Source organism: Centroberyx gerrardi, chromosome 8 (genome assembly GCF_048128805.1).
Source record: "Centroberyx gerrardi isolate f3 chromosome 8, fCenGer3.hap1.cur.20231027, whole genome shotgun sequence".
In the NCBI taxonomy this organism is placed as follows: domain Eukaryota; kingdom Metazoa; phylum Chordata; class Actinopteri; order Beryciformes; family Berycidae; genus Centroberyx; species Centroberyx gerrardi.
Genome location: NC_136004.1, coordinates 29,697,867 through 29,715,807, shown reverse-complemented (window position 1 = coordinate 29,715,807; position 17,941 = coordinate 29,697,867). Strand labels below are relative to the sequence as shown.

The 17,941-nt window shown below is 42.3% G+C and overlaps 1 protein-coding gene across 2 annotated transcripts in view; it reads left to right on the top strand.

The window, feature by feature from the left end:
- The window catches only part of atp8b5a (ATPase phospholipid transporting 8B5a), a 53,287-nt gene that overhangs the window by 30,360 nt on the left and 4,986 nt on the right, over positions 1 to 17,941 (top strand). For both annotated transcript variants that reach the window (XM_071903630.2, XM_071903631.2), the window contains 19 exons: positions 833 to 905; positions 1,434 to 1,504; positions 2,096 to 2,178; positions 3,249 to 3,407; positions 4,968 to 5,056; positions 5,918 to 6,111; positions 6,628 to 6,836; positions 7,491 to 7,534; positions 8,234 to 8,399; positions 8,959 to 9,147; positions 9,498 to 9,613; positions 10,674 to 10,838; positions 11,111 to 11,222; positions 12,195 to 12,300; positions 12,442 to 12,583; positions 13,708 to 13,891; positions 15,453 to 15,676; positions 16,006 to 16,089; positions 17,067 to 17,312. In XM_071903630.2, coding sequence (XP_071759731.2) covers positions 833 to 905; positions 1,434 to 1,504; positions 2,096 to 2,178; positions 3,249 to 3,407; positions 4,968 to 5,056; positions 5,918 to 6,111; positions 6,628 to 6,836; positions 7,491 to 7,534; positions 8,234 to 8,399; positions 8,959 to 9,147; positions 9,498 to 9,613; positions 10,674 to 10,838; positions 11,111 to 11,222; positions 12,195 to 12,300; positions 12,442 to 12,583; positions 13,708 to 13,891; positions 15,453 to 15,676; positions 16,006 to 16,089; positions 17,067 to 17,312 — 2,656 coding nt within the window. The remainder of the gene's footprint in view (positions 1 to 832; positions 906 to 1,433; positions 1,505 to 2,095; positions 2,179 to 3,248; positions 3,408 to 4,967; positions 5,057 to 5,917; positions 6,112 to 6,627; positions 6,837 to 7,490; positions 7,535 to 8,233; positions 8,400 to 8,958; positions 9,148 to 9,497; positions 9,614 to 10,673; positions 10,839 to 11,110; positions 11,223 to 12,194; positions 12,301 to 12,441; positions 12,584 to 13,707; positions 13,892 to 15,452; positions 15,677 to 16,005; positions 16,090 to 17,066; positions 17,313 to 17,941) is intronic.

Genomic DNA, 17,941 nt, shown 5'->3' with positions numbered 1-17,941 from the left:
TTTTCTGATGTTCAGGAAGCCTATTTATTCACTTCAACCCAGCTGATGGAAACACACCTAATTCACATTTTATTTATTTTTTTTGGCATATCAAAAGTTTGAGAAAAAATGTGTTTGGTGAACACATAGCTACTAATAAACTTATATAAAGAAAGAGATTCCTCTGTTGTTTGTTCGGCTTGAGGTGTATTTTTGTTAGACCTCCTCACAGCCGTTGTGCTAGCTTCTTCCATATCGGTGGCATTTTGGGTAAGTGAGACCCAAGAGCCTCAAACAATGAGAAAGTCAACGCAGGCTCAGTTGAAAATGATGGCTGACTGCTAATTGAACAGATTAGATTAACTGAGACAATGAAAAGTTAAACCCCAGAGAGCAACAAATCTGTATATTGCAGCCAAGTTGTAAAACTTGTGATTAACTCATGTTTTTACTGGCATTAGATTTAGACAAACAGACAGACAGACAGACAATAAAGGAAATTGTCAGGAATATGCAGTACAGTAGAGCTACTACTGTTAGGATGACCTTGGTTTCAGTGGTTATTTATAGTCCCTCAGAATGACTGTACTGGACAGTTTATTTCCTGACAGTCCTCCAATAAAAGGAAAAGGATACTGTTTCTGTCAACACTGCATTCGTACAAGGCTACACACACACACACACACACACACACACACTCAAATGGTTTCTGTTACTCTCAAACCTACACACACCAAACGAATGCACAAATATGCATATTCACTGTTTCTCATCTCCTGATAGTCTCAGGTTCCCTTCACAATACTCTGCAGTGTGTCACTGAATCCACTCACAGCCTCTCTCCTCTTCTCAGGCTGCGGAGCGAGAGGTGGATGGACGTCCAGGTGGGAGACATCATCAAACTGGAAAACAACCAGTTTGTTACTGTAAGTAGATCAGTGTTGAAATGTAACTCTGGCTTTGTCTTGTCTCATTTCCCTTATTTCTTATCTTCTCTGTCTGTCTGTCTGTCTGTCTCTCTCTCTGTCTTGTTTTTAAAGCCCCTGGGGGTTTCTCTGTCTCACCAAAACAGATTGAATTTCTTTTCACTTTAATCACTTTCATTTGTGTGTGTGTATGCATGCAAATAAATTAAACCTAAATGGTCTTGATATGAAGGACCATTATGTTCATTTTTTATTTGACCTTTTTTAACCCACTGAGACCAAGAATCGCTTTTTTATAATGGAGGAGAATGGGTCTTCTTCTCATATTTGTTAGTTTTATTCTTTATTTACTGTAAAAAGTCAGGAGTCACAGGAGGGAAAGGTCTGGCAGGGACTGAACCGCGTTGATATGTTTACAAACAGTAATAAGTAAACTTTTCCGAGGCCGACCTGATCAGAAGACCAGCATCAAGACGAGACAGTCATGTTCATAAATCAATAAATCAATAATCTGTTCTGTGATTCCAGGCGGATCTCCTCCTGCTGTCCAGCAGTGAGCCACTCAACCTGATCTACATCGAGACTGCAGAGCTGGACGGGTTAGTGTGTGTGTGTGTGTGTGTGTGTGTGTGTGTGTGTGTGTGTGTGTGTGTGACATTGGGATCTGAGCTTGTTTATCATGCAACAACAGACATGTACACTGTTATTCACATTCTCCCACTTATTTACTTCTTTACCTCTTCCTCTCTCTCACTCTCCTTCCTCATCACCTACTTTCCCTATTTCCCTGTTTTCCTCCTCCTCTTCCTCCTTCTCATTCTCTTTCTGTTGCTCTTCATCCTTCTCTCTGTCATCTTTGTCGGTCTTCTTCTTCTCCTCTTTCTGCTCACTTTTCTCTTCTTCCTCCTCCTCATTCTCTCCTCTTCCTCATCCCCGTCTTCTTCCTTCCTTTCTTCCGCCTCCTACTCTTTCTCTTTCTCCTCTTCACTTCCTTATCTTCCTTACCTTTCTCCTCCACCGTCCTCCCCCTCCTCCTCTTCCACTTGCTCCTGCTTCTTCTCACCCCTTCCTCTTCTACACTGCCTCCTCCACCTCTTCCTCAACCCTTCTCCTTCTCCTCCTCTCCCCACCACTTTCTCCTCTTCTTCCTCCTCTCTTCCTCTTCCTCCTCCTCCCCTCCTCTTCCTCAGAGAGACTAACCTGAAGGTGAGACAGGCTCTGACAGTTACAGGAGACCTGGGAGACACCATCGAAAGCCTGGCAGCCTTCAACGGTAAGACTGCTGGAGGAAGACCGACTTTGGGTTTCTGTGTGTCTGAAATTGCCAACAAACACACACACACACACACACACACACACACACACACACACACACACACACACAGGGGTTAAAGTGGCGTTCCGGCACCTTCGATTAATAAGTAAATAAATCTGATTGGCAGTTTCATACACAATAATGTCAAGCGAGTTCACAGGGCTGCCAACTCTCACGCATTGACCGTGCTGAAATCTAGTAATATAACATAATTTTACATTTTTGGTTAACATTATACAGGGTTGCTGTTTCTTGACTTAATCCAAGAGGTTAGGTGTTGGTGTAGAAATGCATTAAAATTACTATTTTTTCCCACTTTAACCCCTGCACACACACACACATACACACACACACACCATCCAAAATATAAATGTCTATAACTTATGAGGGTGAAGATGAGTGTTACTAATAAAAGAGCGCATGTACTCTTACATGGATTAGTGAAGGTTTAGTAAGACAACTGCAGATGCACACACCAGCCAATGCAGTTAGATTTCACCCACTTCCTTAACTGAGCAATAGTGGGATTCTGCTTCCTCATTGGCCGACATCCGGGGTGTGAAACTCATTCGCAGTGAGGGCGACAATGAGAAATTGGGAATAAAACGTTCAGTCAAATCATATATCATATGTGTGAATAGAACTTAACACATTTGCAATTTGGTGGATGCTTTTATCCAAAGCACTGAACAGCATGAGTGAGTGCTGCATTTTCAGCATGAGTGGCCCCGGTGGAAATTAAACCCCTTAACCTGTTAGTGTAAATATCATGCTCTACCAATGGAGCTATACTTTAGACGCAAAATTTAGACGATACAAACAGATGGGATGAAAATGCTTGTGAATTGAAATTAATAATGATGATGATTATCACTCCGTTTTTCAATTCACAAGCATTTTCATCACGTTCCACTCCTCATACACACCTCTTACTCCTCTCCATTGATTCTTTTTATAATGGGTGAGGAGAGCTTTGTTATTCCGAGCACCGACTCCAACCCCTCTGTTTGTCCTTGTCCTCCCTCAAGGCGAGGTGCGCTGCGAGCCGCCAAACAACCGGCTGGACCGCTTCACAGGAACACTAACCTGCGCCGGTCAGAAATACTCCCTGGACAACGAGAAGATCCTGCTGCGAGGCTGCACCCTGAGGAACACCGACTGGTGCTTTGGACTGGTGCTGTTCGGAGGTGGGCAGGAGTCTGATGAAGATGTTTGGAGTTTCTTAGGTTGTAGATTCCTGTGTCCAGAGCTTTTCACGGGTGCTGGTTAGAGCAGGAATAATAATCCATAATAATCTACCGCATACTGAAAGGCTTCGGATATGTTTATGTTTATTTTATTTGACATGGACATCACAGTAGCATTAGAATTGTAACATACATTTATGCACAAGGACCAGATGCACTGTGTTTAGTGTTTGTAGTGAAACGCTAATTTACAACACCTGTCCACAGGAGGCTTTTTTTTTAAGAAGTTAAAATAGAAAAAAGAAAAGAAAAGAAAGAAAAAAGATAAGAAACGGAAGAAAAAAAAAAGGACATAATACACACCCACAAATACATACACAAAAATACATCCACAATACATACACAAAATATATCTCATTATTTACAGTGACAACCTTTGCAGAAGTCCCCCTTCATGCGTTTACCCTGCAGCTATCCTGGATTAACACAGAAATTCTTTCTTATACAGTAGAACCAAATTTAACACAAAAACTAGGCCTCTCAATATACTGGTTACCAGACCATTTCTTGTAACTTGCAACACCTCAAAAGAGAGCAAAACTTGATTTTTTTCAAACTCAAGTTTTGGGTGGGGCAAGCATGCAGTAAAAAAGTGGAAGTGCTACAATGGCTTTATCTGTATATGAAAGTTAATGAACATGTGTCTGAAATCTTAAAGTGTGTGGTATAATGATTAATAATAATTAATCACTGTTGGAATATTTGTAGATTCTTTTATATGCCTTATCCATGCCCTCTGCTGGTCAATGTATAAACTACATCCACATACAGAAGCAGAAATATGCAGGTAAAGGCAAATTCACCATAATTATTTTTATTATAGATATCTAATTTGGCATTTAGTTTGAATGTGGCAACTTTTCCCTCATATTCCAGTTCAAAACTTTATTGTCCCTAATGGGAGAACTGAAGGCATACAGCACAATTTACAATCATAACAAATAAATACAGAAACACACATGACACATTGAATAATTAAAGCAGTAGACTGACTGAATAACTGAGATAATGGAGAGTCTGTCTGTTCACGTTATGCAAGTTTGCTTCATGTGAGATGAACAACCTGTTAGCTTTCCCGACTTTCCAACCCTTTACATGATGATTCACTTCTGGATAATTCCCCTCCCTCATAAACTGATAGTTTTAGTTCCTAGTTCCAGCTACTTCCTACTCATTGTTACATTTACATTTCCAGTTTAGGTCTTCAGCTGACAGGCTTATCTAGAGTGACTTGCAAAGAGTAAGACAATGATTTTAAATAATGAGGTAAGTAAGGAGGATGTGAATCAGAGCCCTGACAATAATCTTGTGATAGTAGAATGACCATGCAAGAGAGATGTACTAGAAATACTAAAAATAAGAGCTTATACAAGAGACTGAAAGGACTTTATTTTACTTATGAGATAAATACAAGATGAAAGTGTATTAAAGTAAGTAGAGGAGGGAGATATGAGAGAGAGAGAGGGTGACGTCTTACTAATTTCTGTTCCTCTTTTGCAGGTCCGGAGACGAAGCTGATGCAGAACTGTGGGAAAAGCACGTTCAAGAGGACCAGCATAGACCGTCTGATGAACGTCCTCGTCCTCTGTGTGAGCCTGCCATGTCACTCTGCTGTTTTATCTGGCCTCAGTGTTGCTAATAGTTCATATTTTGTAATTGGAGGTGTTCGTTACTTGATTGAGTTGCCTTTGAAGCTATGTAAGCGGTGCCTGCTGCTATATCACTTTATGCCTTGGGAGAAACCCATACTACAACATTTCTTTGAACTATTTAAAGTGTTAATCCAAGGCATTTTCATATAAATAAATGTCCGTTTTCCTACTGTCTATAGCAGCTTCATACAGCACAACAGTGATTCAGTACCCAGTTCATGAAAGCTTTTATATTTGCTGTTCTGAACACTCAGTGTTGGGCAAGTCTTTCCCAGGAAAAATCCTCAGCCGCAGAGGAAGTGATGCGTTTTATGTTTCTGGCAGCAGCAACAGCGGTTTGATTGGAATAAACAGAAGAAGAACTGAGTAGTTAGCATGAGCAGTGATAGCCGCTGTGGACCAGACAAAGAAAAGAGCGCCACCTACAGAAACTCAAACTGCATCAACAGAAAGTCCAAGGGAAAGGATGTCTCAAAAAAATGACTTAAAGTACAAAAATTATCAACAATTAAAGTTTCCACACAACATTTTAGTGACCAAAGAAACCTGTGAGAAACAAGTCTGGCATAAGATTTTCAGCAAAATCCTGTAAAATCTTCTAAAATCATCTGAAGTCATTCACTGGGTTGACAAGCTTGAGTTTAAATCTGTGTGTCACTTTCAGCTATTGTATGTTGGGGTTTTGTTGACCAATCATTCTTTATAGTTTTTGATCTGGCACATTTGTGTTTACAGTAAGTGGTCCTGATCTTCCTTTGACCCTTAACCTTCCAACCCTTACTCCATTTCCCTCTGCAGATTTTTGGGTTCCTTGCCTTCATGTGCACCATCCTGGCCATAGGGAACGGGATCTGGGAGCTGAACGACGGCTCACAGTTCACGGTCTTCCTGCCCAGGCAAGAGGGCACCGATGCTGCCTTCTCCGCCTTCCTCACCTTCTGGTCCTACGTCATCATCCTCAACACCGTGGTGCCCATCTCTCTCTATGTTAGGTACCTGGCTGTGTGTGTATGTATGTGTGTGTGTGCTGGAGTCAAAATGTGTTTTTTTTTTGGCTTTCCAAATGCTTTCATTTCTGAATAAGAGAGCTAGTTTAGGTTTTGGTTGTGAAAAAAATTGAGAAGCGATCCAAGCTGTGTGGGTGAGACGAGGAAACCACAAAGGGACTGAAAATATAGAAAGAGAATAAAAATCAAGATGACGAATAGAGACACCATTGAATTTACCAATACTCAGGATCTGATGTGACTATCTCTCTTGCTATTTAGGCTGGATGCCTATGTAGAAATAGAGCTTGGATATTAGAGGAAAGGGAGGGTGGGTGAGAGCAACAGAAACCAAATGACATCAAAAGTCAAGGGAGAACGGTACAAAGTCAGCAAATAACAACAATAAATAACAAGTGAGGGAAATAAAATAAATACAAATTTGAGCTATGAAATTGCCATATTCCCTGCATCAGATGATATAAGTTTCTTCCCAATTCCTCTATCCTCTATTCCTGACAGCGTGGAGATCATCCGGCTAGGGAACAGCTTCTACATCGACTGGGACAGGAAGATGTACCACGCGCGCAGCAACACCCCCGCCGAGGCGCGCACCACCACGCTGAACGAGGAGCTGGGCCAAATCAAGTACATCTTCAGTGACAAAACAGGGACGCTCACCCAGAACATCATGACCTTCAACAAGTGCTCCATCAATGGCAAATCATACGGTGAGATCCAAGAAATGGACCTGCACAGCGGTTGTTGGTACTGTATACCTCAGTGCGCTTGAACATATGAGCATTTGTAGATTTAGCTACAAAAATTGAGAGAGCCACAAAGGTTCCTCTCCAGAAAAATATACGTAAAGAGATTCTAGAGGAACCCCCTTAGGTTAGAGACTCGTTGAAGGGCCGTCAGGGCTCATAAACCCTTTATGAAGGGGTTCCTCAAGGAACGTTCTTGGGTTCCCCTATGGTTGTAATTTGAGAAACACCTAAGGGTTTTTCAAAGCCCTTTTACTTTTTAGATGGAGTGTAATACACAATGACCACTGATCTCATACACACACACACACACACACACACACACACACACATATACAGCACTTCCGAGTTGCATATCAACTTGTTTGACTTCCTGACGAAGGCTTGATGCCGAAACGCGTCAAAGTTTGTTTTTAAAGTCTAATATGACCATGCCATGACAATAAAGGCATTTTAATTGGTTTAAAGAGAGTGCCTTGGAGTATTTTTGTATTTTTGTGTCTACATGTATCCCTATCCAAAGAGCACCTCAAACAAACTTAATTTTGAGTCCAGGAAGCGCTCCTACCCAAACAGTTTTTGATTGCATATCAACTGCTTTCTTCTTCTCCACTCCAGGTGATGTGTATGACTACACTGGCCAAAGACTAGAAATTACTGACGTGAGTTGGACTCAATGTGACTATACTATGCACTATACTATAGTATACTATGTGACTATACTATGCATTCTGATCCACTGCTCCCTATTCAGATTACAACACTGTTCCTTGATCTTCTACTTAACAAAACTTCTTCAAAAGTTCTAAAGATCTTACCCAAGCTATGGTGACAGAGTTCACCTGAAAATAGAGGCCTGATTGGTGTCTATTGTTATATTGTTACAAGGGACATAATGACCATGTAGATTCGATTATATGGGATTTCGCAAGATTAGATGAATCTTTAATGATTTGCTCTTGAGAATATTGGGCCGTTGCAGCAGTAAGTAGTGTTGGGATACATTGATGAAAAGTAGGATATAAATAAGAAGAGATCAAATTAAAGATTGTAAAGCATGTAAAGAATTATCATAATTAGCCCTTTAGTTCATTTGGGTAGGGAGGAGGAGGCAGTAACATTAAAAGTCTTCCAACATGGTGGCGTGTCCCTTGTTACCAATGGCAACCATTCCCCTAACATTGTGTGCAGGCTTCTGTAATGGAAGTTTCATCTGATTAAGGCCAGAAAGAAACTGCCACATTGTGTGCCTCTCTCTCTCTCTCTCTCTCTCTCTCTCTCTCTCTCTTCCTCTGTCCCTGTTTGCTCACTCTCTTCCTCTCTCACTCCTCCCTCCTCTCTTCTTCTCTTCCTCTCGTCAGCATACAGAGACGGTGGACTTCTCCTTCAACCCGCTGGCCGACCCGCGCTTCGCTTTCCATGACCACGCCCTGGTGGAGGCGGTGAAGCTGGAGAACCCCGAGGTCCACGCCTTCTTCAGGCTGCTGGCCCTCTGTCACACCGTCATGCCCGAGGAGAAGAATGAGGGTGAGGAGAGAGGAGGGTGTGTGTGTGTGTGTGTGTGTGTGTGAGAGAGAGAGAGAGAGAGAGAGAGAGAGAGAGAGAGAGAAACACAGGCCGGGTCTGTAAAACCAAGTGTTAATGGAGCACGGGAATGTTTTATTACCCAACAAACTAATGCAAATCTAATGCCAATAAAAGTGCAAATTAGTGACTTAATCACCCCAGCTGCAATTTTTCAAATTCGGCTATAATATATTCAGTAGATTTGTCTTATTTGGTGTTTTATGTTTTATGGTCTCACTTAATTACCATATGGAAGGAACAAGCTACAGTAGAACAGATGCAAGAATATGGATGTAGTGACAAAAATTGGCTTCAGGCTGCACTTCGTCTAACTCCACTTACTCTTTGGTAAGTGGTTTGAAGGAGAACGGAATGGTTTTGAAATTAAAAAGAAAAGCAACAGTTTTATTCAACTTTGCCTAAACCTGAAGGCGTAATCATTGTTGTCTAACTCCAACAAGAACTTGTGGAAGGATTCCTCTTCCTCCAGTGACAGGACATGACATCATTGCTCCTCCAGGTGAGCTGTTCTACCAGGCCCAGTCTCCGGATGAGGGAGCGTTGGTAACGGCGGCCAGGAACTTTGGATTTGTCTTCCGCTCGCGAACGCCGGACAGCGTTTCTATCGTGGAAATGGGAAAGCAGCGCAGCTACGAGCTGCTGGCCATCCTGGACTTCAACAACGTCCGCAAGAGGATGTCCGTCATAGGTAAAGCATCCACTGGAAATAGACCTTTAATAGTTAGGATTAAAGGTTCCAGCTTAATGTCATGTCCCATAAAGAGTGCCGTGACAGGAGATTGTTCTTGTGTTGATGTGCACAGAGTTGGACATTAGGCATAAGCCATTATAACTCTATAACTAGTGTAGCCCTGAAAAGGCAAAAGGCAGCAACTGCTCAGAATGTGAAACTGAGAATAAAGGCTTTAAAGTAGTTTTTTACTGTAAGAACTTGTAAGATGATCTTTGAAAATGTGGTGATTTGTTAAAATTGTGTGTGTGTGTGTGTGTGTGTGTGTGTGTGTGTGTGTGTGTGTGTGTGTGTGTGTGTGTGTACAGTGCGGAGTCCAGAGGGGAAGCTGTCTCTCTACTGTAAAGGAGCAGACACGATCGTCTATGAGAGACTGCACCAGTCCTGTAACAAGCTGATGGACGTCACCACAGAGCACCTGAACGTCAGTAGTGTGTGTGTGTGTGTGCGTGTGTGTATGTGTGTGTGTGTGCATGTGCATGAGAGAGACAGAGTGAGAGAATTTATTTCAACTGGAATATCCACACCAAAACACACTTAAACTGTCTGAACCTGTTGAGGTGAGCTTGATTGATATTGCCAGACACTGAGACTAGCTCAGACGAGGATAGACTTGTATGATTGGATCCTCATTGTTGTATGATTTTGTCTACATTTTAGCCGCATACTTCTTATGTCCTTCCTTCCTTTGTGTGTTATGTGTGTTTCTGTGTGTTTCTGTGTAGGCAAAGTTCATCCATGTTTACCCCATCCACCTGGGGACAGTTGTATAAAGAGCAGATTGGAGTTTTTAGTTCTACAAATATTTCTCTGAGGCAGAGCCAAGGAGGTTCTGTATTAACCGCTCAGGACACGGAAATAATCTGATTGGTTGAGTTAAATCCCAGTGGGCGGAGCAAAAGAACCACAGTTTTTGTGGGTAACATTAGATTAAAGCCCAGTGAAAGCCCAGGGGAAGCTAATATTATGAAGCCTAGCACTCTGGACATGATAAAGACTTTGACTTAAATCAAACTTTTGGCCAAACCAACGACACATTTTACCGCAAAATGCCTCAATTTGGTACATTTTGACTTGAACATAGGTCTGAATTAAGCAGCATAGTAAACACTTACACCCCACCCCCCCCCCCCCTTCTGAATTCTTCTCTTGCCTCCTCTAATTTATCTCCTCATCTGTCTTCGTCTCTGTCTTCCTCTCCTCTCACTTTTTCAGTTCAGGCTGCATGAAACATAAACACACACCTCAGCATCTCCTTGTCTGTTATCCTCCCTCTTGCTGTTTCTCTTCAACTCCTGGAGAATTATATACCAGTCTAAGGCTTAGATCAGTCTAGATTTATGCAACTGGGCCCAAGAGTTTAACTTCTGTTTATATCTTTAAATACCATTAGCTTGTGTGTGTCTCGCTCCTTCCAAGGTGTGTGTGTGTGTGTGTGTGTGTGCAGAGTTTACCCATACATTTATGTGCTTGCTGTCCTGCAGGAGTTTGCAGGGGAGGGCCTGCGGACCCTGGCCCTGGCCTACAAGGATCTGGATGAGGAGTACTTCAGCCAGTGGAAACAGCGCCACCATGAGGCCAGCACCGCCCTGGACGACCGGGAGGACAGACTGGACCAGCTGTACGAGGAGATAGAGAAAGACCTGCTGGTAGGAACAAGGAAGAAGTTATTACGTTTAGATAAAGCACATACAGGAATTAAATCACAGGATTTAACACCAAGTTAACTCTAAATCAGACAAAAACAGAAATAAGCGCTGAAACAGATTAACCACAGGCTGTAGATCATTAGATAGGTCATTTCCTGACATTTTCACACATTTACTTCCCTTCTCACTTGCACAGCCAAGTCCCTCGATTAATATCATGTTGATGATTTTTCTGTGTGTGTGTGTGTGTGTGTGTGTGTGTGTGCTTCCAGTTGCTAGGGGCAACAGCCATAGAAGACAAGTTACAAGACGGGGTACCTCAGACCATCGAGCAGCTCTCCAAGGCGGATATTAAAATCTGGGTGCTGACCGGTGACAAGCAAGGTACACTCTCTCAGAAGAACACACCACATATATCACTAATTTATGAAATCTATATAACCGTTTGGGGGGTGGGGGGGGGGAATTATTCATTATTCACTATCTCAAACGCAGGTACCAGTCTGTAATTGTAATTTTGTCAACTAAGAACGGTTCTTGTATCATAATTTACTTTCATTTTTTACAATCAATAATCAAAAGAGTAGGTGTCATTTATTCAAATCGTGGATATCTAGTTTCGTAATGAAACTCTTTATATAATTCTAGTGCACAATATATTCAAAAACATTTTGTCAGAGTTCACATTTAAGTTAGTTCACATTTAGGTCAGTTAAAGCCCTAGGCTAGTCTTAAGAAATAGAAACAAAAAGCATTGATAGCACTAAGAACTGCACATCAGTGGTTTTCAAGCTTTTTGACTCGCTCCCCCAAAAACAAAGCGGCCCCTACTCGTGAAATAAATTTGTACATTAGAATTAGAATAGATTCTATAAATTGTTGCACGAACCCTCAGAAACATCTTGCCATCCCCCAAGGGTTCCAGCAGATTGAGAACCACTGCTGTGCATGACCCGTGTCTTTTATGTGTCCTGTCATTCTCCTCATAATCTATATACTATCTGGTCTTTTGAATGTATGTAAGATTAATATGTATGTTGTACTGTCTGTTGTACGTCCTGTGTTGTTCACTTGTACTGAATGTTACGAGTCTGTGTTGACTCTGTACCACGTGTACTTTTATGTACTTAAGTCACTATTTGAGTTGTCGATATGTCATCATGGCATCAATGTCACCAAGAAACGTTGTTGTACTTGGTGAATAAAGTGATTCTGATCGTAATCCTAAAGCAAAAACTCTATGCAAACTCATGTTTAAAAAATGACTTCACTGAATATTGTGTAAGTGCCATTGCATCGTGAAAATCACGCAATTCATATTTGTGATTTTTTGTCTCGTCACTGATTGTGCGACAGAAACTGCAGAAAACATCGGCTACTCGTGCAACATGCTGCGGGAGGAGATGAACGAGGTGTTCGTCGTGTCGGGAAACACTCCCGAGGACGTCGGGCGGGAACTGAGGTCAGAGGAAGTGATGTCATCATTCAGTTTTCAAAAACAAACTGTCTCCATTACGAGAGAATGGGTGGTTAACATGTGATTATTGTTTTAACAAGCTGCTTCTTAAACGTCTACATCATTTTGTCTTTTCTTGCGGAGCAGGAATGCGCTGACCACCATGAAACCAGATGCAGCAGAGGATGCAGTCTTTCAGCCAGAGAGGACTCTGGGTAAAGGTGTGAGGGCGATCAGAGACGAGGTGGTGAACGGAGAGTACGGCCTCGTTATCAACGGACACAGTCTGGTACGTCACGAGAGGTTTCATTACCATGCAGCCGCCGTCCTTCATGGCTTTAAACACCTTGAGCTGTTGATACTAAAAACGAGGGAAACAAAGTGATTTTGCCACATCCCTTACACCTGTCAAATACCATAGAAATCCATGAAGGACTATATAATATGGAACGTTGTCTTAAGCACAGCACAGGGAAGTCCATCAATGATATCTATGCTGTTCACTACAGTACCATGAAAAAGTATTCAGCGCCTGCTTGATTTTCTGCATTTTTATACATTTTTTCCCTTTGATCTTGGTCAGAAGTTTGTGGGTTGTAGAAGTTTATAAAGATAAAGAAAGTTTTTTTTCTCCAAGTTATTTGGTTTGCACTAGGGATGGGCATTTTAAGTAATTTCAATATTCGAGTACTCGCATTAAATTATTATAGAGTACTCGAGTACTCGCAAAAAAAAAAAACGTAAGAATATGGTCCAAAATTAACACCCAAGCGAAAATGCAGGTAGGGGCCCGTGTCCGAATGGAAACACACATTTATGTCAATTGACCAACAACGGAAAACAAGTGCAATTTGAAATTCATTTATTGAACAACCAGGCTTCAATTAGCCTATTAAACCATACATTTTTGCTAGCAGTCCCATCCAAAAAATTTAAACTTTTAATATAGAACAGGGTCAATTTACGTTTATATTTATTATATACATATATGTTTTTTTTACAAAGCAAAAAAAAAAAATGCGAGTACTCTATACGTTGAACCGTTGAACGAATACTGACGTCCAAATCGAGTACTCGAGTACTCGAGTACTCATGCCCATCCCTAGTTTGCACACACACACACACACACACACACACACACACTCACACTGCCCAGCTAACCAATGTAAAGCAGAATTAGTGCCAGTTTTTGAATACTTTTGTTCACAATCAGGTCTGATCTAGTCCAGTTCTGCCAAAAGTAAATCTTACAAACTTTGGCCTTCACCATCAGACGGGAACTTACAACATACACATGGTCATGCCAGGTCCCTTCAGTACATCTTAATGGTATTTTAGATGTATAGACATTTTTTAGTTTCCAGCAGTAATTCCAGCCTGACATCATGTTTCTCTTCCCCCGCGGGCCCTCAGGCGTACGCCCTGGAGCGCAGCATGGAGCTGGACTTCCTGAGGACGGCCTGTATGTGCAAGGCGGTGATCTGCTGCCGGGTCACTCCTCTCCAGAAGGCCCAGGTGGTGGAGCTGGTCAAGAAGTACAAGCAGACCGTCACCCTGGCCATAGGAGATGGAGCCAACGACGTCAGCATGATTAAAGGTACCGGCTGAGTGATGGAGGGCAAGGGCTGAGCGGTGGTGATGAACTGTTCCTGGGTAACACAAGAGCTATCTCAAAGTGCATGTTCACAATAAACAAAATATAACAGAAACATCCAAGAAGACACATTATGAGACAGAGGGCAGGGAAGGGAAGGGAAGGAAAGGAAGAAGCAGTATGACCAAGGAAGCAGGGGTATGGTGCTAGCAGCGTGTAGCATTTTAAAACATCAATATATCATTGTCAAATTATGATACCTTGGCATAATTATTGTAAACAAATGAGACGGTGGTCAAGGTGATTTGTAGCCTTTATCTCATGCCAATGGTATTGTTAATGCTAGTATTTCTCACAATTAAGACCACATTTCCCATAAACCTTGGATGTTGCTACTTGTCCCCACCCCGCCTCGCAAATTTGCATTCTCTTTCATATTACTGAAGATGAAAAACATGTTGCAAGTGATTTTTCCATTAGCCTTTCACTCCTTACACCATTTTTGTACCACCGTTTTGTGCTGTAAAGCAATCCAGCAGATTTCCCTCCAAATCCGACCAGGTGGCATATAATGTGAAATGCAGACTAATATTCTTGGTGATGGTCTAATTTGTTTGCGATAATTATACTAATATCTCAAACTTGATGTGGTAACGATTTATTGATGATAAAATGCTACATTTAGCACCTTTAAACCAGTTTGCAGTACAGCATGCTATAAATGACAGCTTTAACTTGTTGGATTTAGCCTGAGGTTGCCTGAAACCTACGACCAGAAAGGAGTGGCTCAAATATTCTCTACAAAGAAATGAACAAGGCAGCCTATGGTAGGAGCTCTTAAGAAAACCTGTGGCAAAGTATCGGCAGAGACGGTTTAGAAACGAGACGGCGCAACTGCGAGTCATTTCCTGTATCTGTGTCACGTGGGTTTCGCCACTGCCCCGCCCCTTTAGGAGACTGGCGGCAGGTCCTGAGTCTATTCACTCCAATGGGAGAAGTGAACGTGAGCACAGATTATGACCGATTCTTTCGCCCCATAGTCACCGAAGTAAATATTGGACCCATTTTTCACAAGCCACATATCTTCCGAAAATTCTGACACTAAAATGACATTTTTCAGACAGACAAATCAGGAGAAAATTAACTTTGTTCGAGACCTGTCTCTGTCTCAGCAACACACTCTCGCGAGATCTGTCAACATCATCATATATCCCGTCGGTCTGGTTTCACTGCAGTGCTGCAGACGTCGCTTTCCAACTGGATAAACAGAAATTTAAAGGGACTTATACGTGAAACCATGAATTAAAAGTTAAAACTGAAATAAAACATGTGTTTCTTTGCTTAATAATACTATTTCATCCATCCACACGACGTTCACAACACTTCCAAACGAGGTGGGGGGATGTGGGGGAGAGGCGACCACGCCCACTTAGGAGACAGGAAGTGTATACCATTTCATACCATTGGCGCAGCTTGTAATGCGTCATCTTGTGTGTATAGAGCATCTTTGGTATCGCGTCTTTGAATCCTGCAGAAATTCTAATTCCTGTCCCCCCCCCCCCAGCGGCCCATATAGGCGTGGGCATCTCGGGTCAGGAGGGCATGCAGGCCGTCCTGTCCAGCGACTACTCCTTCGCCCAGTTCCGCTTCCTGCAGCGCCTCCTGCTGGTGCACGGCCGCTGGTCCTACCTGCGCATGTGCAAGTTCCTGCGCTACTTCTTCTACAAGAACTTCACCTTCACCTTCGTCCACTTCTGGTACGCCTTCTTCTGCGGCTTCTCTGCCCAGGTGAGAAAGCAAAGAGATGGGGGGGGCGGGGGGGGGGAGTGGAGGAGAAGGGAAAGGTGGATGGTAGAGGAGGGGGAGGAGAGGAGGAGAGGATTGTGGGACAGATGGGACGGTAGAGTGGGGGAGGAGGGTGTAAGTGAGTTTGGGGAAGGATGGAGGGGGGAATATGTAGAAAAGAGAGGCGATGCTAAAGAGTTGGAGGTAGAGATGGAGAAATAGTTTTTTTGAAAGACGAGGAGGAAGAGAGAGAGAGGGTCGGGCGTTCTCCAATATGGATTCTCTGTCTTTTGTCCCATAGTTTTGACTTTCCGTCTTGCTTTCCTTTTCAGACGGTGTATGATGAGTGGTTCATTACACTCTACAACTTGGTGTACACAGCACTTCCTGTACTGGGCATGAGTCTGTTTGACCAGGTAACTGTGTGTTTATGTGTGTGTGTGTGTGTTTGCGTGTGTGTGTGTGAGAGAGAGAGAGACAGAGAGAGTAAAGGAAGGAGAAAGAGGGAGCAGTTGATAATTATAATAATAATAAAGTTTATTTATACAGTATATCCCTATCTGTTTTACAAGCAGCACTAGGTCAGATACGAATACAAAGACGAAACTGCGAGAAAACAGTGAGAGAAATATTAAGAGCGATAGTGAGTGGCCAACACACACACACACACACACACACACACTTGATTCTGATATCATTGTGTTAAAATTGATACCATATGTATTTTTCCCATGTTTGAACGTTTTATACAAAAATTAATTATGTGTAGGAGGATCTGCCTTTGGGAGCTGAATGTGCAGCAACACAGATCCTCCATTGTCCAGGCACTGACACACACACACACACACACACACACACACTGATACAAGGAAAGTGAATTCTTGTAAGAATGATAATCTTTTATGTGGATGCTTTGGCAACAGTTTTCTCAAATTCCATGCTGATAAAGTAGAATGAGAAATTGAATTTTGAGAATACTTTTTGAATGTCAGTATGCCTTAAAGGGGTCAGAGACACTAAAACGTGTTTTTTGAGGTATTTACTGATATCTAGGTGCTTTTTTGGTGCTGTTCTCTTTTTTTTTCCGGGGTTGAAAATCCAAAGTAGGTGAATGTCATTGGATGTCTCTGAATCCAGTTCCTGGTGGAGGAACTTAATTTTCACATAATTCATGTCCACAGCATGTGAATCTGCGTTTCAGAGTTTGTGCACATTTCCCGATTTTTTATGAGATCACGTTGGTCTTTAGTTAGACTTATAATCATATTAATTTGATTGCCACGCCCCCTTCCACTCCACCGCTGCTCTCCACGCCCAGTGCGGTCGCGTGGTGACACTCGGCGTCCCGTCAGCCTTTAAAGCCGACCCCGCTCTGTCTCCCCCTGCTGTCCAGGATGTGAACGACGTGTGGAGCTTCCAGCACCCTGAGCTCTACGTCCCGGGACAGCTCAACCTGTACTTCAGCAAGACGGCCTTTTTCAAGTGCGCCCTCCACAGCGGCTACAGCTCCTTGGTGCTCTTCTTCATCCCCTACGCCGCCATGTACGACACAGTGAGGGATGATGGGAAGGATATCGCCGACTACCAGTCTTTCGCCCTCCTCACCCAGACGTGTCTGCTCATCACCGTCTGCATCCAGGTAAAGGGAACTTTTCTTTGGTCAACAATACTTTCACGTTGTCTGATGTTTGTTTATTTGTCAGGCTATGTTTAACAAGAATCATAAATCGTTTTATCACTTTTTAAAGCATATTTGCAGACAGGTCTTAATTTATTTATACCTGTTTCATTCTATTTGCCTTTACCAAATTTGTTTTTACCTATTTCATTTGATGGTTTATCAAATTATTTGTTTTTATTATTTATTTTTATTATTTTGATTAATGTGTTTTTTATCATAGGTAAAGTGCTTCAAAATGATTACCAGCTATAATTGTACAAACCCGACCCGTATTTCTGTTATTCCCCTCTCTGTCTTTCTCTCTCTCTCTCTCTCTCTCTCTCTCTCTTTCTGTCTTTCTCTCTCTCTCTCTCTCTCTCTCTCTCTCTCTCTCTCTGTCTTTCTCTCTCTCTCTGTCTTTCTCTCTCTCTCTCTCTCTCTCTCTGTCTTTCTCTCTCTATCTCTCTGTCTCTGTGTCTTTCTCTCTCTGTCTCTCTGTCTTTCTCTCTCTCTCTCTGTCTTTCTCTCTCTCTCTCTCTGTCTCTCTCTGTCTTTCTCTCTCTATGTCTTTCTCTCTCTCTCTCTCTCTCTCTGTGTCTTTTTCTCTC